A 21,766-nucleotide genomic window follows, 5' to 3' on the forward strand; every position below is an offset into this window, starting at 1 on the left:
TTTTGGGTCATGTTAATTGGGCTGCTGAGGATATAAAAGAGACAATTAAATATAGTAATGTTGTGTTAGTTGCCTAGTCAATACTTGAAGAGGGATAGAGAGCGCTGTCTTTTCTCTGGGACCAAGTGGAAAGTAAGAATCAAGTTCAGTGATCATGTATGTCTAATCCTTGTTACCATATAATAGTAATAATTCATGGAATTTTTGTTATTAAATCTTTTTCAAGTATCTTGTCAATAATTTTGTTATTTAAGGGAAAATAGATCATATCAATTAATAACTATCTTTAAGAAACTAAAATCCATAAGTTAATTATTAACTAAAATTTGAACTCTGTATTTCAAACTTAGGAAACTAAGTTAAATAAAAGGGCACCACCTGCCTACTCCATATATCATCTTATATGTCTGCCAAAATTGATTTCTTCTGGTACCTTCTTTGAGTACTTATAATTGCTTTAAAAATTTTAAATATGAGAATCTTTGGATATTTTCAGTTTCTCTTGTTATCATTCTGAATGGTCATGTTTGCTATCCACAGTGGTAGATGTATTTTATATTGCAATCATCTACAAATATTATTGTAATTAAAAATATGAGTATTTACAACAACATTGGAAGGGAGCAGGGTATGGTGAATCAGTTGAAGAGTTTTTGGCTGTCCTTAATCAAGATCAACAAAGCATTTATGGTAAATGATGAAAATGACCTCTGTTTTGTGTCAAAAATGAGTGTTATGAAATTAATATTGCAGGAAATGGTTACTATGAATGAACCTGAGTCATCTCTCTGGTTTCACCTCGGGGAAAAGTATTGCCTAATATTTTTTAAACTTCTCTGCTGAAGTAAAGGTTAACAATATAGCCGAAGCATAGCTTACATTTTCTGAGTGCTCTTTGCAACACAAATTTAGCTTGAACTTGGTGTTAATATCTTTTATCAATAAACTTTAAAAAATAGTCAAATTATTCATCTAACAGGGAGTTGAATATGAAACACAGTTGAACTCTACTGCCTTGAGTTGACTTCTTTGCCACAGTGAAAAAACTTCATCCACCTCCTCCTCAAGACCTAATTATGATGATTGTTCAGGTCGTAAAATCTTTTCGGCAAATGACTATAGATGTGTGAAACCATGAATTGGCTTAAGCATATATGCCACTTTTCATTCTGCATTTCTTTGAGAAATAACTAGGAAACACAAGTCTAACATAACTTTAAAAAGTATTGACTACCATTCATGGAGATGGGACATACCTGGAGGAGAAACAATTTGAAGTTGGGATGATCTGTTTTGTTTAGCTTGTAGTAATTTGATAGGTGACACTCTTGAGGTCTAGTTAACTACAGAAATCTTGACTAGTCTGTCAATAACTTTGGTCTTTGTACCTTACTATCTTCATTTCCATACAATGTTATTTGGTCATATTCATGACAGATTTACATTTCCCAAATCAGAGGGGATTAAAATTAATTCAGCCTTAAGAATTTTGAGTCATCTTTTGACAACTAAAAATAATACAAAATCTTTGAAAAACTGACCTGGTTACTCTTCATTCTCTCTATTTCGTTAAAATGTATTCATTAGCTACTGTTTGCATAGAATGCAAGGATACAGAATTATTCATACTATACTGAAAAGGGACTCAACATTTATTTATAAACTTTAAAAATACCGGAAAGAATTTCCATAGTTGCTGAGATTAATTGCTGCTCTTATTTTGGTTCATCTGTTGTTTTCTTTCAGAAAAAAGTAGCAGATCATCCAAATCGGACTCCATCTATATGGCTAGCAATGTACAGAGCTTTTGGGCGACCAATTCTACTTAGTAGCACATTTCGTTATCTTGCTGACTTACTGGGGTTTGCTGGACCTCTTTGTATTTCTGGAATAGTTCAGCGTGTGAATGAAACACAGAATGGGACAAATAACACAACAGGAGTAAGTTTGTGGTACTTTTGGAAAGAAACATATTATTGTCAGCTTTTTTTATTGATGAGAAAGATTGGCCCTGAGCTAACATCTGTTGCCAATCCTCCCCTTTTTGCTTGAGGAAGATTGTGCCTGAGCTAACATCTGTGCCAATCTTCCTCTGTTTTGTATGTGGGATGCTGCCACAGCATGGCTTGTTAAGCGGTGCATAGGTCTGCGCCCAGGATCTGAACCTGCAAATCCCAGGCTGCCAAAGCGGAGCGCATGTACTTAACTGGTGGGGCTGGCCCCTCATCAGCTTTTTTAAAAAAAGAAAACAATAATTTTCCCTGTAGAGAAAATTGTGTGTTTGTGTATTCATTGAATGGACCTGGCAACAAAATTATTTCTCAGATTCAGAGCTTATGAACATTTAAAAGCATCTACTGTGTGCCAGAAACTATGCTTGGAAATTTCACATTGATTATTTTATTTGTTTATTTATATTCCTTTAAAGAATTTTCATGCATGAGTACATGAGAGGTGACTGAGTCACTTTTTTAGAGGCCTGTGACCAATAGTGTTAGCAATGTGATTTGTAATATGTACATTTCTCCTTTCTTATATAATAAAAGCCATCACCCTGTTTCACAATGATCAGGGCAAGTCACATTATAATATTTTTATCAGATATTTTGGTACTATTTAGGAAGCTATATAGTGTAAGATATTTGTTGTTATAAATTTTTAATCTTATATTTTCTGTTCTTAAGAAAGTCTGCATCATGAATGTCCTATTTCTTTCTAAAAGTTGATTTCCCTAGTTTCACAGATAGAAACCAGTCCAGATGCATCAATTTTCCTTTTCTATTCCATCAGTCTGATTTCCTGTCCTCTTTTCTTCACCTTTTAATTTAATTAAAACCTATGAATTTCATTTTAATATTAAAATTTTATGCATTTTCAAAGCCTGCGTTAAATGCTGCCTCCTTAGTGAAGCTTTTCCTGGTTGTCCTAGTTGAAATTTGACTCTCCTCGGTACTCCCCTAACACATTGTTTACTTCACTTACTATAAATGCTGTTTATAATGAAGCATATTATTTATGGATATGCTTATCTTTTTAGGTTGTAAGCTCTTTCAACAGAATGGCTGTGGACAGTTCATATTTGTTTCCACAGTGCTTAGTCCAGTCCCTTGCCTATGTTAGTGCTCAATTATTATTGAGGTGAAGCAGAGATTTTCACCACTGAATACGCTTGTGTGATGTTTTGTCCCCACTAGCCTAATTACACGCAGATATCTAAATGCTACATAGAATTCTATCATCCTTCTCCCTTACAAATATTAACCACGTTTTCTGAGAACGAACAGAACTTACACATTTGTACGTATTTCCATGAAAGAAAAAGGAGGGACCAGAGTAGAATTTAGTGGATCTAAATCATAAAAAATGAAGAGTGCCCAAATTGACCTGAGGTACTTATTCGAGTGTTACCTTTCCCTCACTTCTAAAAAACAAGTTACCACATGCTACTGTCAAACAAAAAGCAGTCAGTTTTGTATATCCTTATGATGCCTTCAGTCATATTCCTACTCAAGTAGTTTTTCATAAGTTGTGTTTTGTCACTGAAACAGTCACATGGGTGAAATCAATAGCCAAATTATGTATTTTATAATTTATAATTTATTTCATTAATATAAATTAACATATGTGAAAATCAGAAAAATTCAACTGTGTAGAATTATTTTAAATTAATAAGGCTACAGAAATTGTATTTTTTCCCACTGGTCTTGCTTACCGACGACCAGTTTTATGGTTTCTGCTTCTAAATTACAGACTAAACTAACTTTTGTCTCCATTTACTACTTTCCATTTAACTAAGGTAGAATATATCTTTGCAGAAAATCTATTCAATTTTTTTTTTAGTTAAAGTGTACCTTTTTTCTACAGCCAGGCATTTTTAGCAGTCTTCATGATCAATTTGGGATTTTGTGTGTTGAACTGGTTTGTATTTGTATCTGTGGACATTATGAGGAAGAGCTAAAATTGTCTTGCTGTGGCTCATTCCATTGCTGTGTTATCAAGACATTGAGTTTTTATATTTAAAAACCATGTAATGTTAATAAATGCAAACTGGACACCTGGTACATGAAAAGACTAGTTTTAATTTATGTCTTTTTTCTTTTGGGATAAGATTTCAGAAATCCTCTCATCTAAGGAATTTCTTGAAAATGCTTATGTTCTAGCAGTTCTTCTCTTCTTGGCTCTCATTCTGCAAAGGACATTTTTACAGGCTTCCTACTATGTAACTATAGAGACTGGCATTAATCTCCGCGGAGCTCTGCTGGTACGTACAAGCTGTGAATGACCTTTGTTTCTTGAAAATGACATATACCATCCAGTGGCAGGAATGGTAGTGGCTTCAGTTTTGTTTTTTCATTCGGTTTTCACTTTGATATTAAGACATCAACACTTGTATATGATCTGCTTAATAAAAGAAACACAGAGCTAATTAGTAAACCTGTTGAATTAAAAATAGCTTTTACAATAATATATTAAGAAAAGTATTTTGAAATCTGGCATTTACTTATCTCTGTTTCTATTTGTTCTAGAGCTTATATTAAAAGTTGAATATCTATATTGCCTGAAAAAAATGTTTGTATTTAGTTGAAGACTGAAAGTAACTATGCTAAAATGAAAATAGTAGTTGACTTAAGAAGATGGCATTATAGGTTTTTTTATTCAAAAAATTTTTAAATGTTATTTTTTTCAATGAAAATAAATAAAGACAGTGTTGATTATTAAGTTTAGAGCTTAAAGTAAATTTTTTTTTTTTGCAGGCCATGATATACAATAAAATCCTTAGGCTCTCTACATCTAATTTATCCATGGGTGAGATGACCCTGGGACAGATCAATAACTTGGTTGCCATTGAAACCAATCAACTCATGTGGTTCTTATTCCTGTGTCCCAATCTATGGGCTATGCCTGTTCAGGTAAATCAATATAAGTAAGATTCTCTTTTGCAGAGGAAATAAAACAAAAGGAGCATAAGAGATTTATCTCAGTAAAGGGTAAACTTTTTGAATGTGCTAATGTTATTGTATCCTTTTTATAGACAAAAGAGACTCAGAAATGTTATGATACAGATTAAGAAAGTGGGGTTTGGAATTATACTGCTTGGGTTCAAGTATCTGCTCTACTCCCTGTTCGCACAAGGGCTTAACCCCTCAAAACATTTGTTTCCTTAACTGTAAAATGGGAATGATAATAGTATCTGTCTCATAGTTGTTGGAATTTTCAAGATTAAATAAGTTAATAAGTGTAAAGCTTTTAGCACAATGCCTACCATTCCATGGGCACCTGGTAATTGTTAGTTGTTATTATTATTTCCCAAATTCATACAGGTCTCAGAGCCAAGGCTGAACTCCTTTTGTTTTGACAAGCTCTCTTATAGCGTTTCTGAACTAGAGCAATTGCTTTAATCCATCCCATAGTTTCAATAGCTGGTATATTATAAAATGTCAAACTTTATAAGGTGGTAGGAACACTAACAGGCTGGAGGTCTATTTAGCTATTTACTATGGAAATAGCATTTTAATAAAGACGTAGGTTTTTTTTTTACCTCATTGGGTAAAAATGGCAAAAGAAACATGTTCAGATTTTTCCCTTTATGTGATGCTGAATATTTTAAATTATCTTGAGTTTTGCACCCTGTAAATGGAGCTTGAACTGTAGATCTCATTTCATTAGATGCAGTTTGTCACCTATATGTTTGTGTACTACATTTATTAAAGTGCATAAAATAAGGAAGATATGGTAGTTTTAAAATTTATTGTTCGCCTTTTCATTTTTTAATGGAAATACAAGTCAAATAAAAGTGTATATCATGTACAGTGTTTGACACAAAGTAAGATTTAAAATATGCTTTGTTTCATTTTATCAAAATGTAGTTATACACAGGTGAACTAGGTAGCTGTCTATGTGGTATAATTTAAAGTGCACCAAAAATTCCAGATTGCTTCTGAAGGACTGCATCATGGGTGACCTTAAGGAAATTTTCATTTTGATTGGAAATCCCAAAGAGCCTAATTGGTTAGGCAGTAAACATGTACCATTGCCTCCAGAAGGCCACTATTAAGCTGTTATCATTGGCGTATAGGCATGGGTTCAATGATTTAACTGCATGGATACAGTTCATTAGTTGACATTTTGAGCCATGATGAGCTGAGCTACTGGAAGAAATTTTTTCAGGGAGAGAAGATAGCAGGGTTAAATCCTGAGTTTTTAAAAGAAGAAGAAGAAAGTGACAAACCAGCATGGGTAGGCCTAAGTGGTTCAGCCTTGGGTTTTAAGAAATAGATGTAACAAGGAAAATGAGGTAAGATGGGGCCCCAACTTTAGCTTCTTCACAGTCTTGGTTAAGCCCAGTCTTCTTGTCATTAAATGACTTCTGGGGTCATTGAGGAGTTGAGGAATTCAGATCATTCCTTTAGTCCACAAAGAACCATCCTGTACTCATATTATGATGCTGCCCTCTACTTTCCATCCTCCTCGCCTTGAAACGCTAGTACAATTCCAAGAGAATATGGAATGTCAAGTTTATGGTGGGTGAAAACATTTTTCAACGAAAATTTCATTCCTTTTAAAAATCTGAAGACTGCTTTAGAAGGTCAGAAGCATCCTGGGACCACTGTCAACTTCATGCAATAAATTGGTTTGACATCAGTTGTACAGATCATCATATTAAAAATAAATTCCTTCTACTTAGTCTTCTCCAGATAAATCTTTGTAAAACCCAACTGTCACAGTTGAGTTGACTTCCAAATAAACTTAACATAATAATTAAGAAATACTACATTTTCGCTAAAAATATTTCCTTTCATTCAGCGGTCCCCACACCCCCATTCATTTTCCCTTTTCCATGTGTTTTCCTTCCTAGATCATAATGGGAGTGATTCTGCTCTATAATTTGCTTGGATCAAGTGCACTGGTTGGTGCAGCTGTCATTGTGCTCCTTGCCCCAATTCAGTACTTCATTGCTACCAAGTTGGCAGAGGCTCAGAAGAGCACTCTTGTAAGTAACATCTTTTGGAAACTTTATTAGGAAAATCTAGTAATGCTGTTTTATTTTCTAAAGTATGGGAAAGTATAGGAAATGAATACATATTTGGAAATCATTCTATTTCATTTCATTTCTTAGGTAGCGAATGTGTATTTTCTGTGTGGCAAAACAATTTTTTAAAGTGGATTTGAAATTTAAGACTTGATGATCTTAGACTCAAAATACTAGAATCACAGTTCCTGGTGTTTTGAATGAAGCGATGAGGCTTTGGATCTTCTGGATCACTTGCCTAGAGAATACACTTATTGTCCTTTGAGGCTATTGGATGTCAATTATTGCCGTGGGAGAAATAGATCAAGGAACAAATAAAAGGTCAGGTTTGGTGTTTCTGAAATTAAATTTCCCTAGGTTTGAATCAAACCGTGTGATGATCTATGGAGTTACACTGAAATGTTTTTGCTGCCCTGGCTAAATATGTTCATGGTCAACTTGGCAAGCAAGAACAGCCCAATTATTGACCCTTTCTGGCTTTAATTTGCCGTGAAGTCATTTTATTTGAGCAAGAATTGGCTTCTTTTAAAGAAGTGTTTGCAAATAATAAAATTGTTGACAGCACGTTTAAAAATATAGTTTGGTAAAATATGAGCAAGGCTGTCTGTAAATCAGGCGTAAAATTAGAGATGCTGCCACTGATGGAATTGTTTCCCAAGCTGGTGTTTCTGCTGTGACAAGCAAGTTGCATGTCACGCAAGTGACTTTTATCGCTTGTTTTTCTGCTGCTTCTGGCAAGGTTACTCATTATTTCTGTCTGAGCCATCTACCCATTTTACTCCAGGACATGAACCGGAAAGGTGTGGAAGAGGGGCACAAAGGGGAGACCGGCTATCCTCAAGCATCTGTCTTTCGTTTAGACACTCATACTGTATTCATTCACTCATTTACCAATCACTTGATAGGCATCTAAGATGCTGAAAAAACAAAAAGATGTAAAAAACAGGCCATTTGCTACTTTTGCTTCCTCCCAGCTGCCTTTTGCCACTCTACTGCTCCTTTTGATAGTGGACAGGTCATTTGTCCCTTACTAGTAATTTTAATGTAATATTTGGTGATAGAGGAAGCTGAAACAGTCGACTACATGGAGGGTTTTGTATCGTCTGCAAATCTCTCTACAGTTAATCCAAACTGTTAATAATCAGTAAATCTAATTTAGACCTTAAACAAGAGCTTAGGAAGAAGTATGTGGAAATCTCTTGAAATTAAAGATAATAGACTTGGTTTCAGTAAGTGGATTATGAAGACACAGTATGAACACACACAACACCGTACCCTCATGTTCCCAAATAAGAAGCAAACTAACTTTTCTTAAATTTATTGTTTCTTCTCTAAGTGTGAGTGATAGTGCTGAGGGGAGAATAAAATGATTTAAGTACTAGAAGGAGCCATTGGAAGTCTCTTTATCATTTCCCTAAATTTATGTCTATATTATCTGTAGACATTATTCAAGGAGACCATGTGAAACTTAAGAAACTGCTTTTATTTAAACCAAAGCAAGAGAGATATGAAAGTTTTTGGGTAGAAAGAAATTTGAGGCTATTTCATTCAACTCTCCCTTTTAAAGTTTGAAGCAGAAGCACAGAGAGTTTTACTTCTTCTGCCTGGAATCTCACAGCTATAATTAGTGGCAGAGTCAGGCAGAAATCAAGATCTCCTCAATCCCGGTCCATTATGTGGTCCCACTGGTCTGATTCACTTGGATGCAACTTGCATTGTTTTTTATTCCTTTTTTTAAATAGGATTATTCTACTGAGAGACTGAAGAAAACAAATGAAATATTGAAAGGCATCAAACTTCTAAAGTTGTATGCCTGGGAGCACATTTTCTGCAAAAGTGTGGAAGAAACAAGAATGAAAGAATTATCCAGTCTCAAAACCTTTGCACTTTATACGTCACTCTCCAGTAAGTTATTGTTGCTCGAAGGGCCACCAAAAAAACGTGCGGTCTACTCAGTTTAGCTTGTGATCATTGAGACGTTCTAGTCATCAGAAAAAGCCCATTTATTTTCTACATATGTGCTGTCCAATAGACCCTAGCCACATGAAGCTACTTAAATTTAAATTAAAGAGCAGGATTAGCACAGACTTAGAGTCAAGGCGATCTGAATTTGCTTCTTTACAAGTTGTGTGCCTTTGCCATGTTGCTTTCCATCTGAAATCCTTGGTTTCAACGTCTGTAAAATGGAATTGGTGATGATACTAGTACCTGTAATTGAAACCCTTTTATCAGGTACAGTTGGGATGGATAGTGGGTTTTCAGTAAAAAATTGTTTATTTAAATTGATTTGACTCTATTACTATTGACCTTCTTAACCCCAAAGATCCTTAAAAATTGTCTGTAGTTGTCTTACCTATCTCTTTGGGAGCTTATATTATATTTTCTTGAAGACTGTACTTGAAATGCCAGTTTTGAAAATTAAGGAGAAACAATGTCAACATTTCCAAGTGAAAGAAGCCAAACTACATTCACATTAAACTCTCTTTTCCAATACATTTTCAAGAACTTTAAAATACAGAGCACTTTTATCCTCAAATCTAATTTTTAAAAAGCAATTGTTACAAAAATATTGCTTTTTTCTCAAAGAGTGACACTGAGTACTCTCAAGAATAATGAGTTTATGGTAGTACAATTCTTACAAACTGAGCCGAACTACTCCCACTAATATTTGATTTGGTTTGTATGTCAGTTTGCTCATCTCTATTGTTCCCAAGACTTTGAACAATTTAAAGTTTTGGAAATTGATATATTGTTTCCTCTTGAATTCTAAACTACTTTAGTTCTTAGAGATTATAAGCACTTCTTTTGTGAAATGGATTTAGAGACAACATTTGGTTTTATAGCTCATTTAGTCTAGCCTTGATGCTTGATGCATTAGAAATGAAATGGGAAGGAGATTTATCTTGCGGCTGTGCACCACTGCTAATATGGTGTCAAAATGCTACAAGACGGAATGATGGATAACCACTTGCTTATATAATAGTTCTCTAAGCAGGTGGCCCCTACAATACATTCTTCTCTGCAGTGGATTGAAATTCTCATAAGGAGGATGGATGCAGCCAGAAATAATAATAATAATAATAACAAAAATATTTTGAGGTACTCAGCCATTTATTACCATAAGTGGCTTTACATATATCATCTCATTTAATCCTCACAACAGCCCAATTATTTAGATTCTATTATTAACTCCATTTTAGAAATTAAAAGATTGAGGGATAGAGATTAAGTGAATTCCCCTAAATAGTCCCGCTACTAAGTGGCAGAGGTGGATTGTTAACCCAGTTTGTCTGTCTCTAGACATGAGATTTGGGTTGATTTTTGAAAGTCAGATACAAAAGGAGAGAGGACAGAAGAAGCTATACTTATGGGAGAAAAACAAGAAGTCATGAAGGTAAAAATGCACAATCATGTATTTGTGATAGGCAACAGGAATTCTTGAATCAATGGTGTAGAGTTCCGGTTAGACCACTTTCAAATTTTATGATTTGGTTAAGTACAGTGTTCTTGGTGGTTAAGAGCTTGAACTATGTGAGTTGAATAGAGCTTGCTATAAATCTCATCTCTGCCTCTTCATAGTGGCATGGCTTTGACTAAGTTACTTATATCCTCCAAGCCTCAACTTCTTCATCTGTAATATGGGATAATTATAATATTATAATAATAATTATAATGTAGGATTATAGTAAAGATTAAAATAGATAATGAATTCTACAGATGTTGGTTGAGTTGTTGCTTGACTGTATCCCAGGTACTATTATCACACTCGTTATCTCATATAAAGCACCTGGCAAAGGGTCTAGTGTTCAATAACCTCCCTCCTTCAGTTTCCTTATCAGGAAGCTGGGATGTATTAAGAGTACCTTGGGGAGGCAAATAATGTATGTAAAGTGTTTCGAAAAGCACCTGAAACATGAAAGTGCTCACTCAGTGGTATCTGAAAATATTGAAAAGCAAAGTTAAACAGGACAAATGCTAGTAGAACTGAAGACCCATCTCTACTTCTGTGAATCAATGTTCTTGCCACTTGAGGTAATATCTGGGGGGAAAAGAAATTCTATTGAATAACTTCCTAGTCTCCGTTGCCAATGGTCGTGTGCTGTTTATGGATTTAATTCATTGATGAAAGGCAAAAAGACATTATTTTATTCTTCTCTCTTCACTTTGATAGGGTTTTATAGGGAGAGGTGGAAAGAACATGAAGCTTTTGACCAGAAAGATCTGGGTTTTAATCCAAGCTCTATCACCTCCTAGTTTGGAATCTTGCACTTATTCGTCCTTCCTGTGCTGTTTCATTATTATTGGGTGAGGTAGTTGGAGTCATTAAATATGAGAGTGTATGTAAAAGTACTCCCATCATACCTCAGTAACTGTGAGTTGTTGAGTAGCAGCAGAGCAAAGTGGTGTTGAGCACCGTCTGAGGAGCCGGACTGCGTGGGTTTGAATCCCAGCTGCGTGACCTTAAGCTTGTCATTCTCATCTTTATAATGGGATAGGAAGAGTACCTGCTACCTGTGCCTGATGCAGAGTGCTATATAAACAGTTTTTAATAAAAGAGCAGTTGTTCTCACTCTTCCTTATCAAGAGGAGATTAGGGGCCAGCTCACTGGTGTAGTGGTTAAGTTCGCGTGCTCTGCTTCAGCGGCCTGGGGTTCGCGGGTCCAGATCCTGGGCGCAGACCTACGCACCACTTATCAAGCCATGCTGTGGTGGCGTCCCACATATAAAGTGGAGGAAGATGGGCCCAGATGTTAGCCCAGGGCCAGTCTTCCTCAGCAAAAAGAGGAGGATTGGCAACCGATGTTAGCTCAGAGCTAGTCTTCCTCACCAAAAAAAAAAAAAAGGTTGAATTACTTATTTAAAGATGCAGAATATAAAAATGAATTACAAATAATGATGAGAGGGAAAAGAAAGACATACATGTAGGAAAAAAGGGTGATATTAGCCAAAGAAAGAAGACGAAGACAGAAACGTGGCTCCTCATCTTGCTGGTGTGAAGCTCAGAGCCACGTTTAGATTCCTGGTACTGTTCAAGAATTCAGGTTTGATAGCTAAGCCACGTCTGACCTGCCAAAGCATAAGCTGATTCTGTGTACAGTGATAAGGATAGTTCATGAGAGCAAATCATGAGAACTGATGATGATTCTTGGATGGATTATCTCCTGAGTGTCAAGAAAACTAGGTTCTAGCTCTTGCTGTGCCATTGTCTGGCTCTGTTACCAACAATTCACTTAATCTTTTAGTCCTCAGTCCCTAAAATTCTATGATTTATGAAAAATATAACTACAAGTCATCAGCTTGGCTTTTTTTAAACTATGACTTCCAAATGCTAGTAGTTTAGCCTACAATATGAGTTTTTCTTGTTTCCATTATGCGTATCATGCTTATCAAATGATAATGCAATATATTCCTGGAGAGATATTTAAAAAAGCAGAGGATCTAGGATGTGGAGTTATTTTATTAAGCAAAAGGTCTGTAAGCTATTAATATTAATATCACTGTTGGAAGGAGAGCTTGAAGTGATGTCAAATTCTTGTTTTTAATAACCCAATTTTCATATATTTATCTTAGTTTAGTGGACCAAACAAAATATAGACTGTAAAAACTCTCAAGAATGCAAAAAGAATTTTTTTTTTCTTTTTGTGAGGAAGATCAGCCCTGAGCTAACATCCATGCCGATCCTCCTCTTTTTGCTGAGGAAGACTGGCCCTGGGCTAACATCCGTGCCCATCTTCCTCCACTTTATGTGGGACGCCGCCACAGCATGGCCTGACAAGCGGTGTGTAAGTACACACCTGGGATCCGAACCCGGGCCGCCAGCAGCGGAGCTCGCACACTTAACCAGTACGCCACGGGGCCAGCCCCCCAAAAAGAATTTTTAAAATTCTAATAATTTGCATCATTGAAGTATTATTCTATCTGAATTTTGCTGTTTGTAACATTTCACAAAAACAATAATTTTTCAGTAAGAGCAACATTTTCTGCTTAAGACTAATGTGTGGGAGCTCATACAACTGCAAATAAGGAAATGCCAACTGGGAAATGTTTGTGAACTCAGACAAAATGTTGTTTAATGCACTTGGTCCTTGTCTTCAGGGAAAGTTAAAATAATAATAGATGATTAATTAAAGTTACTGAAAATGTTTCACGGTTCCATGAAACTAATGTATTTGATTTCTTTCCACAGTCTTCATGAACGCAGCAATTCCCATAGCAGCTGTTCTTGCTGTAAGACACTTTTTCTTGCTTTTAGAAATGGAACTAAGTCAGTGTTTAGAAATGATTTATGAAAGGAATGTGTGGGTGGTAATACATGTTACCTTACTTCTGCCAGTTTTCTCTTTGCAGACTCCACTGCAATAGTTCTAATCCGGGGTTTCTCAACCATGGCACTAGGGACATTTTGGCCCAGATAATTCTGTGTTATAAGGGCCTGTCCTCTGCATTAGGATGTTTAGCAGCATCCCTAGCTTCCGCCTATTAGATGCCATTATCACCTCCAGTCGTGACAATCAAAAATATCTCCAGACATTGCCAAATGCGCCCTGGGGAGCAAAATTAACAGCAGTTGAGAACTAACTGTTCTAATCTCCATGACCCGGGTTCCTGGACCTTCTTACAACAGGATAGTGCTAGATCAATAACCAGAAAATGTTAAACAATTACATTATATTTCAAACTCAAATGACAAACCCAAGAACCAGTGTTTTATTTGAAATGTAAATAAATCTACATTGGATACCGGTGTCGGCAATTTTAGTAAAGATCCCTAATACGGACCTAAAACAATGGAACGTTCTCTTTTTCTCTTAGAAAATTTGGTATTGGTTGGAAAGAGCCTGACTGGTTGTTGAGAACTCAGGCTTATCCTCAGTTATTCCTCTTACTCAGTAATTTGACAGAAGTCAGTTTCCTAATGTGTAAATAGAATCTACTCTGTCCTTCTCACAAGTGTATGCTAAGATGACATGTAAACCATGAAGTACTCTACCGAGAGTAAGTATTGTTTTTCTTGGGGAGTAATTTGGATGAAGTAATTGTTTTCATAGTTGCACTGGACATATTGGCAGAGCAGAATATACTAGGTTTGTAAAATTGAATGTAATCATTTGTGAAACTTTCTCCAGCTTTGTCTAAAGAAATCCTTTCTTTGCACAGACGTTTGTGACCCATGCATATGCTAGTGGGAACAATCTAAAACCTGCAGAAGCCTTTGCTTCACTGTCTCTCTTTCACATCCTGGTCACGCCACTGTTCCTGCTCTCTACAGTGGTCAGATTTGCTGTCAAAGCCATCATAAGGTATGCACCGGAATGCCTGAAATTCTTTGCTTGATTTTAAAAATAATATATGCTCATGGTAGTAAATTAGAAGAGGTATAAAAAAGAATATTAAAATCACTGCCCAGAGAGAACTATTGTTAAAATTTTGCTATGCTACGTTTCAGTCTTTTATAATTATTCTAAAATGAAAATAATAATTATTCTTCTAAAATAAAAATTTTGGCTGTATGTAGCTTTTGACTCCTATTTCACTTAGTGTTTTTATTATTTTCCCCTCATTAAGATCATAATACACGATGTCTCGTGGCTATGTGATAGTCCACTGTTTGGAAGTACTCTAATGTATTTAATGATTACCGCTTTATTGGACATTTAAAGTGTTTCTAGTTTCTACTTAATATAAATAATATAAATAACATTGATATAGACATCTTTATCTTTAAATTTTTCTCTGATTGTTTTCTTAAGTCAGATTTCTAGAAGTGGGGATACTAGTTTTAATGGTATGCACATTTTTTGGGTCCTCAATGAATATGGCTATGTTGCTTTCCATTGAAAGAATGATAGGTCAAAGGTGTACAAATTTTTAAGATTTTTTTTATGACTTAACTGTAATATTTTCTCGTGAAGCTGTACCAGTTTATATTTGCACCAACAGTGATGGAGAATATTCCTATTAATGCATGTTTACTGTTTTAATTTTAGTTTATATTAATGCATGTTTACTGTTTTAATTTTAGTTTAATCTGGAAAAAAAAATTCCAGGCTCATAGTCTCAACAAATGGAAAGACTTTGCAAAACCACTCAGTGTTTGTTCCTTTTAAATATGTTTCCATAGTGCTTTTAACCAGTGTAGACTCTGTCTCAGATTCACAATTTCCCACAATGCACAACTATAAAAATAGATGTGATATGACAATGACCATTTCCACACCATCTTTACTTGTATTATATAATAAATATATTACCAAACTATATTATACTACACTGTGTGTTCCGTAGTCTACTGTGTCTTATACTCAGGACAATCTTAAAGTAGTATTTTGCTTTTTGCTGTAATATCTTATAAACCTTATAAAACCTCAGCATGTTTCCTAAACAGTTATCATATTTATATCTGGCTTTTGAAAGAAATGGCAATATGTTTAAATACTGCAGGAAAATTGGAAAACTGAGGCCTTAAATGTACGAAGCATGGTGTTGCCGTTGATAGCAATGTAGAACATCTCTTGTAAGGTCTTTTAAAGTGAAATAATTTTCCCAATGCCAATTAGGAAACTAGCATTTAATATTCAAAGTACCAGAATGTCCAGTTTCAGGCAATAGTTTATATTGGCTAAACAACGGCTAAATACCAAATAACATTAAAATGAGTGTACATTATCTTATTATAAACCAACTTCTAATTGGCTACAATAGCATCATAACATGATTTCAGTTGCATTCTGTAAGATATGTCATTAGTCCCCAATCTGGAGCTGTTAGAGTTTAAAGCTCAGACCCTCATCTGCTCTCATTTTCTTTTCTTATTGTTCTGCCTTCTGAAACACGTACAGATCACTGACGGATTTTTGTAGCACCACTTCCAAATTAGGCAGTGCTCTGGAAGAGAAGCTACTGCAAACAATAAAATTGATAAATGGCCAGAGTCTGCTATTTTGGTCCTTATTTTCATTTTCTCCATTTAATAGCTGTCCCTCTCATGGTTGCATTTTTAATTGGAATTTGACTTTGTGCTACAAGTGGAGATAGAAAGCAGTTGATAACTTATAACAGATAACTCCTTTGAAATCAAGTTACCAAGCATCAAAAGGACTTTAAGAATCGATATGAAAAACAATAAATCTTGGGATGTCCCCCAAGTCCATAGTATACAATCCTACTGTAGTAAATCCTAGTAAAGTTTAGGGTGGATAGTATTCGCTGTATCTTTCTGCATAGCACTCTCTCTTCTGCATGTTCCAGGGAAAAGGCATTTGCCAGTTTGATAAAGACCAGTCTGTTTTCAGGGCTCAGCTCCAGATTTCCTAAGCCATAGGCCAAATAGAATCAGCTTATAAAAGCTTGCTTCTCTAAAATGAGTTTCAGTGGTTGATTTGTGGGTCCTGCAGAGATGACTGGTCAACAGAGGAGGACAGTGCATTTTCCCACTGTGTGCTGGTTCTGGGAACCCAAAAAAGCATTTTCCCAGTGTTGACTGGGCTCGCGTTTTCTTCTGTGCCTGGGGACCCGTGACCAGTCTTTGATGCCAGTTGGCCCACAGCGAGTTGAGCAGCCTGTTTATAATCGGAAACTTTCGTCAGCTGACTTTGAAACCTCCTCTTCAGGACTGTGGAAGTGATAAGTTCTTCGCTTTATTCTTAAATGCATTCAGAAATTTGGTGGGTTAGAATGGGGGGCAGTATGTGCCCAAACTTGTGTTATACGTGCATGTAAGAGACTTGTAAACTTCTCTACTGTTGGAAAATTCTATGCCATGTAAAATTCTCTGCTATAGGAGAATTCTTTGCTTTCTTTTAAAAATGTGTGCCCTGTTAGCCAAAACTGTCTTCATGGTGCTCAATGAGTGGGACCACGTGTATACATAATAAAATGGAAGAAAGAGGCAGTTACGATTCGGGTTATCACCTCACAACCCCGCACCCCACACTGTTAGAGTTTTCTGGACATTTTACTATGTTGTGTTCCAGTCTACATTTGCAAAACAGAGTGAAGAAATGAAGAAAAGTAGGAAAAGTCACTATTATCTAAAATATTAAAATACTTCAATAAGAGTGATTTTTCAGGATGCTTGCCTCACTTTTCCACTTTGTTTTATTTGTAAGGAAATAATTTACGTGTTTTGTTTTTTGAAGGAGAATGTAAGGTGATGTGTTGTATCATTTATAAATAATTTGAGTTTAGGTTTCTGGTATTTGGTATATAATGCAGTATCTAAATCCAAAGATGTTATTTGCTGAAGGAAAAATGTGTAAAATTAATCCCTCACTTAGTTGGAAAATACCTTTGTGTCCTTTCTCTCATGTACCTCCCAAAGGAGTATATGCTTGGCTAGTCTTCTGCGACTACCTTAGATCAAATACGTTGTTACTGATATTTATCATAGAGCATGCGTACACTTTGACCTGGTCCCTGTTTATAAAATTTCCATAGTTCCTACAGGAAAACACGTAACAGCAACAAAATCAGTTATTCCCAATTAACATAGTACCTGTCCAAGGTACTCAAGTTGTATCTAAACACCCAAAGTGAAACTTGAAAAGTGAAAAAATAACGTGTAACTGAAACCTTAAATACTTTTATGAATTATCTAAACAAATGAGAAATTAGTAAAATGCTGAACTATAAAGGTAGTGAAGGCAGGATAGGAAATTGGTTGGTGTCAAAGATACCTGATTTCAAATCCTAGCACTGCCCTGGAATACTCATTGATCAACCTCGAGCATGTTGTTTAGTGTCTCTATAGCTCAGCTTCCTCTCTTGTCAAATGAGCACAATAATGGTCCTGCTTATGGCGGTTGAGAGAATTAAATTAGATACTACATGAAAGTGCTCAGCGTATTGCCTAAATATTTTAGGTATTTTACAAATCTCCATTTTACTAATTTAACATCATTTTACTAATTTCCATTCCATGCTTAAGAGAGATCTTCTGTGGGTCTACATGCATGTATTAACGCTTCAGGTACGTTGCTAGGCATTAGGGATTGCAAAGATGAAAGGTAGAGTGAAATCCGCAGGGAGTCCACAGTCTAGTTGGAGAGACCAGGAGGGGAAACTAATTACCATATGGTGTGTTATGCTGTTATAGAGCTCTACACAATGCCGTGAGCCCATCTATGAGGACCGTTGAAGCTCATCGAGAGAGCAGGCAGATGGTCTGATCAGTGGAAGTTTAAAGGAAGTTGTGGTTCCTTCATATTAAAGAATAAGTAGGATTTGGTCAGTTGAAGAAAAAGGGAAAACATGTTCTATCTGAGGGAGCTACCTATGCACGGGGAAAGGGTGAATAAGTAGGTGAGAAATCTTGGTACATTCAGCAGACTAAAAGTAGTTGAGTATAATTGGAGAAATGTTCTGATGTGGAAAGTGTCAGGGGATGAAGCTGGAGACTAAAATCCTGATCAGCTGGTAGATGATGCTAAGGATGCTGAAAGGCAAAGGGGTGCCATTTGTTATTTTAAGGAAAAGATTGGTGTATGAACAGATTTGCGTTTTTAAAATATAACCCTGGCAGCGTGGTGGAAATTACTTCACCCTTGGTCAGGATTCATGCATTTTTCCATAGTTGTTTTGCCTCTGTGATTTCTAAAAGGACCTCATATGAACAGGAAATGCTTTTTATATTACCTATTTATTCATTCACCAGACATTTCTTGAGGAATTATTATATTTTTGGCATTGGGCTAGATTCTGAAGATGAAAATCTTTGTTCTTAAGGAGTTCACAGTCTAGTGGGAGAGACAGATAGTAACAAAACAGTGCCAAATAGCAGCGCAGGGGACCCTCAGCCAGAGAGCCTAGAATGATGGGGACAGGGGAAGGGAAAGGATGGGGGAGGTTCAGAGAAGAGTTAGTTTTGGGGTCCTTAGATGTTCATTTAATTGGAGTTCCAAAGTGAGGTGTTAATACAGAGGAAAGAAAGTTCTCCTCTTGCCCCAGTCATGCTCAGGGACTGTTGCTTCCTGATGTTTAACAGGAATGGGGCTCGTTAATTCCGTAAAAGCTTCAGTAAGATTTGTGTGTGTACTAGAAAAAGGAAATAGAGAACCGAATCAACCAACTTTACTTAAATGTCTGAATCATTGGTTTATTCCTTCTTTGATTTATTCAACAAACATTCATTGAGTAATGTGTTCCAGGAGCTCCTAGACTTAGTTACAAAGGCAAACGAGCCTGGCCTCGTACTTTCCTTTGTGTGCAAAGACATAGTGTGAGATTATTTAAAAGGTACTCCTTTGATTGACAGAGCTATGCTCCTTAAAATCCAATCTCTTCAAAACATAAGAACAGAATGAAAATTAAAGTTATAAAAGTAAAGAAGGAATAACTGCCATTTAAGATGAATAAAATGACATTTCCTAAGGCATTTCTAACACTCTTTCAAGTCCGTATGGTCAGGCTTTGCTGACACTCAAGAGAGCGCATAAACCAAATCTCTTCCTTTTTTTTGTTCTGAAATTCTTTCTTTAATTGCAGTAAAATATACATAACATAAAACTTACCATTTAAACCATTTTAAGTGTACAGTTCAGTGGCATTAAGTACATTCACCTTGTTGTGCAAACATCACCACAATCCATGTCCAGAACTTTTTCATCTTCTCACATTGAAACTGTATACTCATTAAATAATAACGCCCCATTTATCTCTCCTTCCAGACCCTGGTAACCACCATTGACTTTCTGTCTCTGTGAATTTGACTATTCTAGGTACCTCATATAAGTGGAATCATACATATTTGTTTTTTTGTGCCTTGTTTATTTTATTTAGCATAATCCCTTCAAGGTTCATCCATGTTTTCCATAACTCTAATATATTTAAGTGAGTCAAGAGTTCCAGAACCGGGGTGCAGCCGCTGTGGAAAACAGTTTGGCTGCTCTTCAAAAAAATTAAACTTGGAATTACCATATGATCCAGCAATTCCACTTCTGGGGATATACCCAAAAGAATTGAAAGCAGGGACTTGAATAGATATTTGTACAGCCATGTTCAGAGCGGCATTATTCACAATAGCCAAAAAGCAGAAACAACTCAAATGCCCATCAGCAGATGAATAAATAAACAAAATGTGGCTTATACATACAATGGAATATTATTCAGCCAAGCTTTTCTTACACAATTATCTCTTTTATTTCCCGGTAAATGCAATTTGAAAGCTAATAAGTAGTTAGACTGCCGAATGGATTATATCTACCTTTATGTTTCGGATGAAGGGAGGCAGTTTCTATGGCATATGAGGTTAAAGAGCTTAAAGATCATGGGCAGCAGACTGAATTAAATATACTTCTCTTCATTTTATTAGTCTGTCACAAAAACAAACTATGCAGACCTATCTGGATGCACTTATCTTGACTACAAGCTCAAATGAAAAATTAACAAAAGAAACCTTTTGTTTCAAGTGTATATTTTCTAGTTTCCTACCAAACGCAATATTTCCCCTGTAGTTGATGCTGCATGTGCCAAACCAGTTTGTCCACGTTCAGCATGCTACCATGCTGAAAGGAGCAATTCTTTTCCTTTGCAACTTGACAGAATTTTCTTGAGTGTATTATTTTATTTGTAGAAGGATGTTTTCAAATCATATTATGTTTTCTTTGATTCTTTTTGCTCCTGATCGTATGACACTGGTTTGAGAAAATTACAATGGGAGGGGTAGGTGGGCCAAGCAGTCTTGTGCCCAGCCTAAGGAGACCATAGTAAGGAATGTTTGCAAACCACTGTTGTAGAGCAGGGCTTCTCAAACTGTAATGTGCTTATGAAACATCTCTGGATCTCGTTAAAATGCATATTTTGATTCAGTAGGTCTTGGGTGGGGCCTGAGATCCTCTGTTTCCAGTAAGCTCCCAGGTGCTGTTGATGCTGCTGATCCTTGGCCAACACTTGGAATAACAAGTGGGCTCTAGAGGGCCCTCTCCTTGCTAGGTCCAGAAAATATGTGTAATATATAGCACTCAAGCAAGATGGCATAGTGGGCATGGACCCTAGATCTGTGTGTTATATGCTAAATGTTTTTAGGCAGGCTACTTATCTTCTCTGTACCTTATTTCCCCTCATTTGTAAAATTAGAATACTAAGAGTACTTCTCTGATTAGTATTATTATTTTTAACCACCCTGTTTCAAATTCCTTTCCAATTCTACCATCTTTGACAAGGAATACAATTGCAAAAAGAAGTGCAAAAGAAATTTGGCAGAATTTAGGGTGACCAGTTGTTTCTGGTTTTCATGAGATTTTTCTGCTTTTAGCACTGAAAGTCTCAGGTCCCAGGAGCCCATCAGTCCCAGGCAATTTAGGATGCTTGTTCATTCTAGCTGAATTCCCAGTTGGTCTTGAGAAATGACTCTCAGAGGCAGCTTGCTCAACATGATAATGAGTGGGGGAAAAGATTGTTTATTTAGATAGAACTTCGTTGGTGGTGGTTTTATTTTTAAGCCTTATTTTGCATTTGTTTGCTTTTTGCAGTGTTCAAAAGCTAAATGAGTTTCTCTTGAGTGATGAAATTGGTGAGGACAGCTGGCGAACTGGTGAAGGCTCTCTCCCTTTTGAGTCCTGTAAGAAACACACTGGAGTCGTAAGTGCTTTTCCTTGTCATGGAGGCTGTGAATAAGGGACAGTCCAGAATGGATGGTTTAAAATGGGTCCAATTAGAAGAAATCATAAGCTTTACTTTTAATCTATAGGAAGAAAAATTGCCACCTGCTTCCACAGCAAAACTCACAAGTCTAAAATC

At 36.1% G+C, this 21,766-nt stretch overlaps 1 protein-coding gene across 1 annotated transcript in view; it reads left to right on the forward strand.

Moving 5' to 3' along the window:
• Positions 1–21,766, forward strand: part of ABCC9 (ATP binding cassette subfamily C member 9) — a 120,092-nt gene that overhangs the window by 20,598 nt on the left and 77,728 nt on the right. The window contains exons 8-15 of the mRNA XM_058558664.1: positions 1,747–1,941; positions 4,109–4,261; positions 4,755–4,910; positions 6,857–6,991; positions 8,773–8,935; positions 13,218–13,258; positions 14,189–14,331; positions 21,499–21,607. Coding sequence (XP_058414647.1) covers positions 1,747–1,941; positions 4,109–4,261; positions 4,755–4,910; positions 6,857–6,991; positions 8,773–8,935; positions 13,218–13,258; positions 14,189–14,331; positions 21,499–21,607 — 1,095 coding nt within the window. The remainder of the gene's footprint in view (positions 1–1,746; positions 1,942–4,108; positions 4,262–4,754; positions 4,911–6,856; positions 6,992–8,772; positions 8,936–13,217; positions 13,259–14,188; positions 14,332–21,498; positions 21,608–21,766) is intronic.

The sequence above is a fragment of the Diceros bicornis genome, chromosome 17 (assembly GCF_020826845.1).
Source record: "Diceros bicornis minor isolate mBicDic1 chromosome 17, mDicBic1.mat.cur, whole genome shotgun sequence".
Lineage (NCBI taxonomy): Eukaryota > Metazoa > Chordata > Mammalia > Perissodactyla > Rhinocerotidae > Diceros > Diceros bicornis.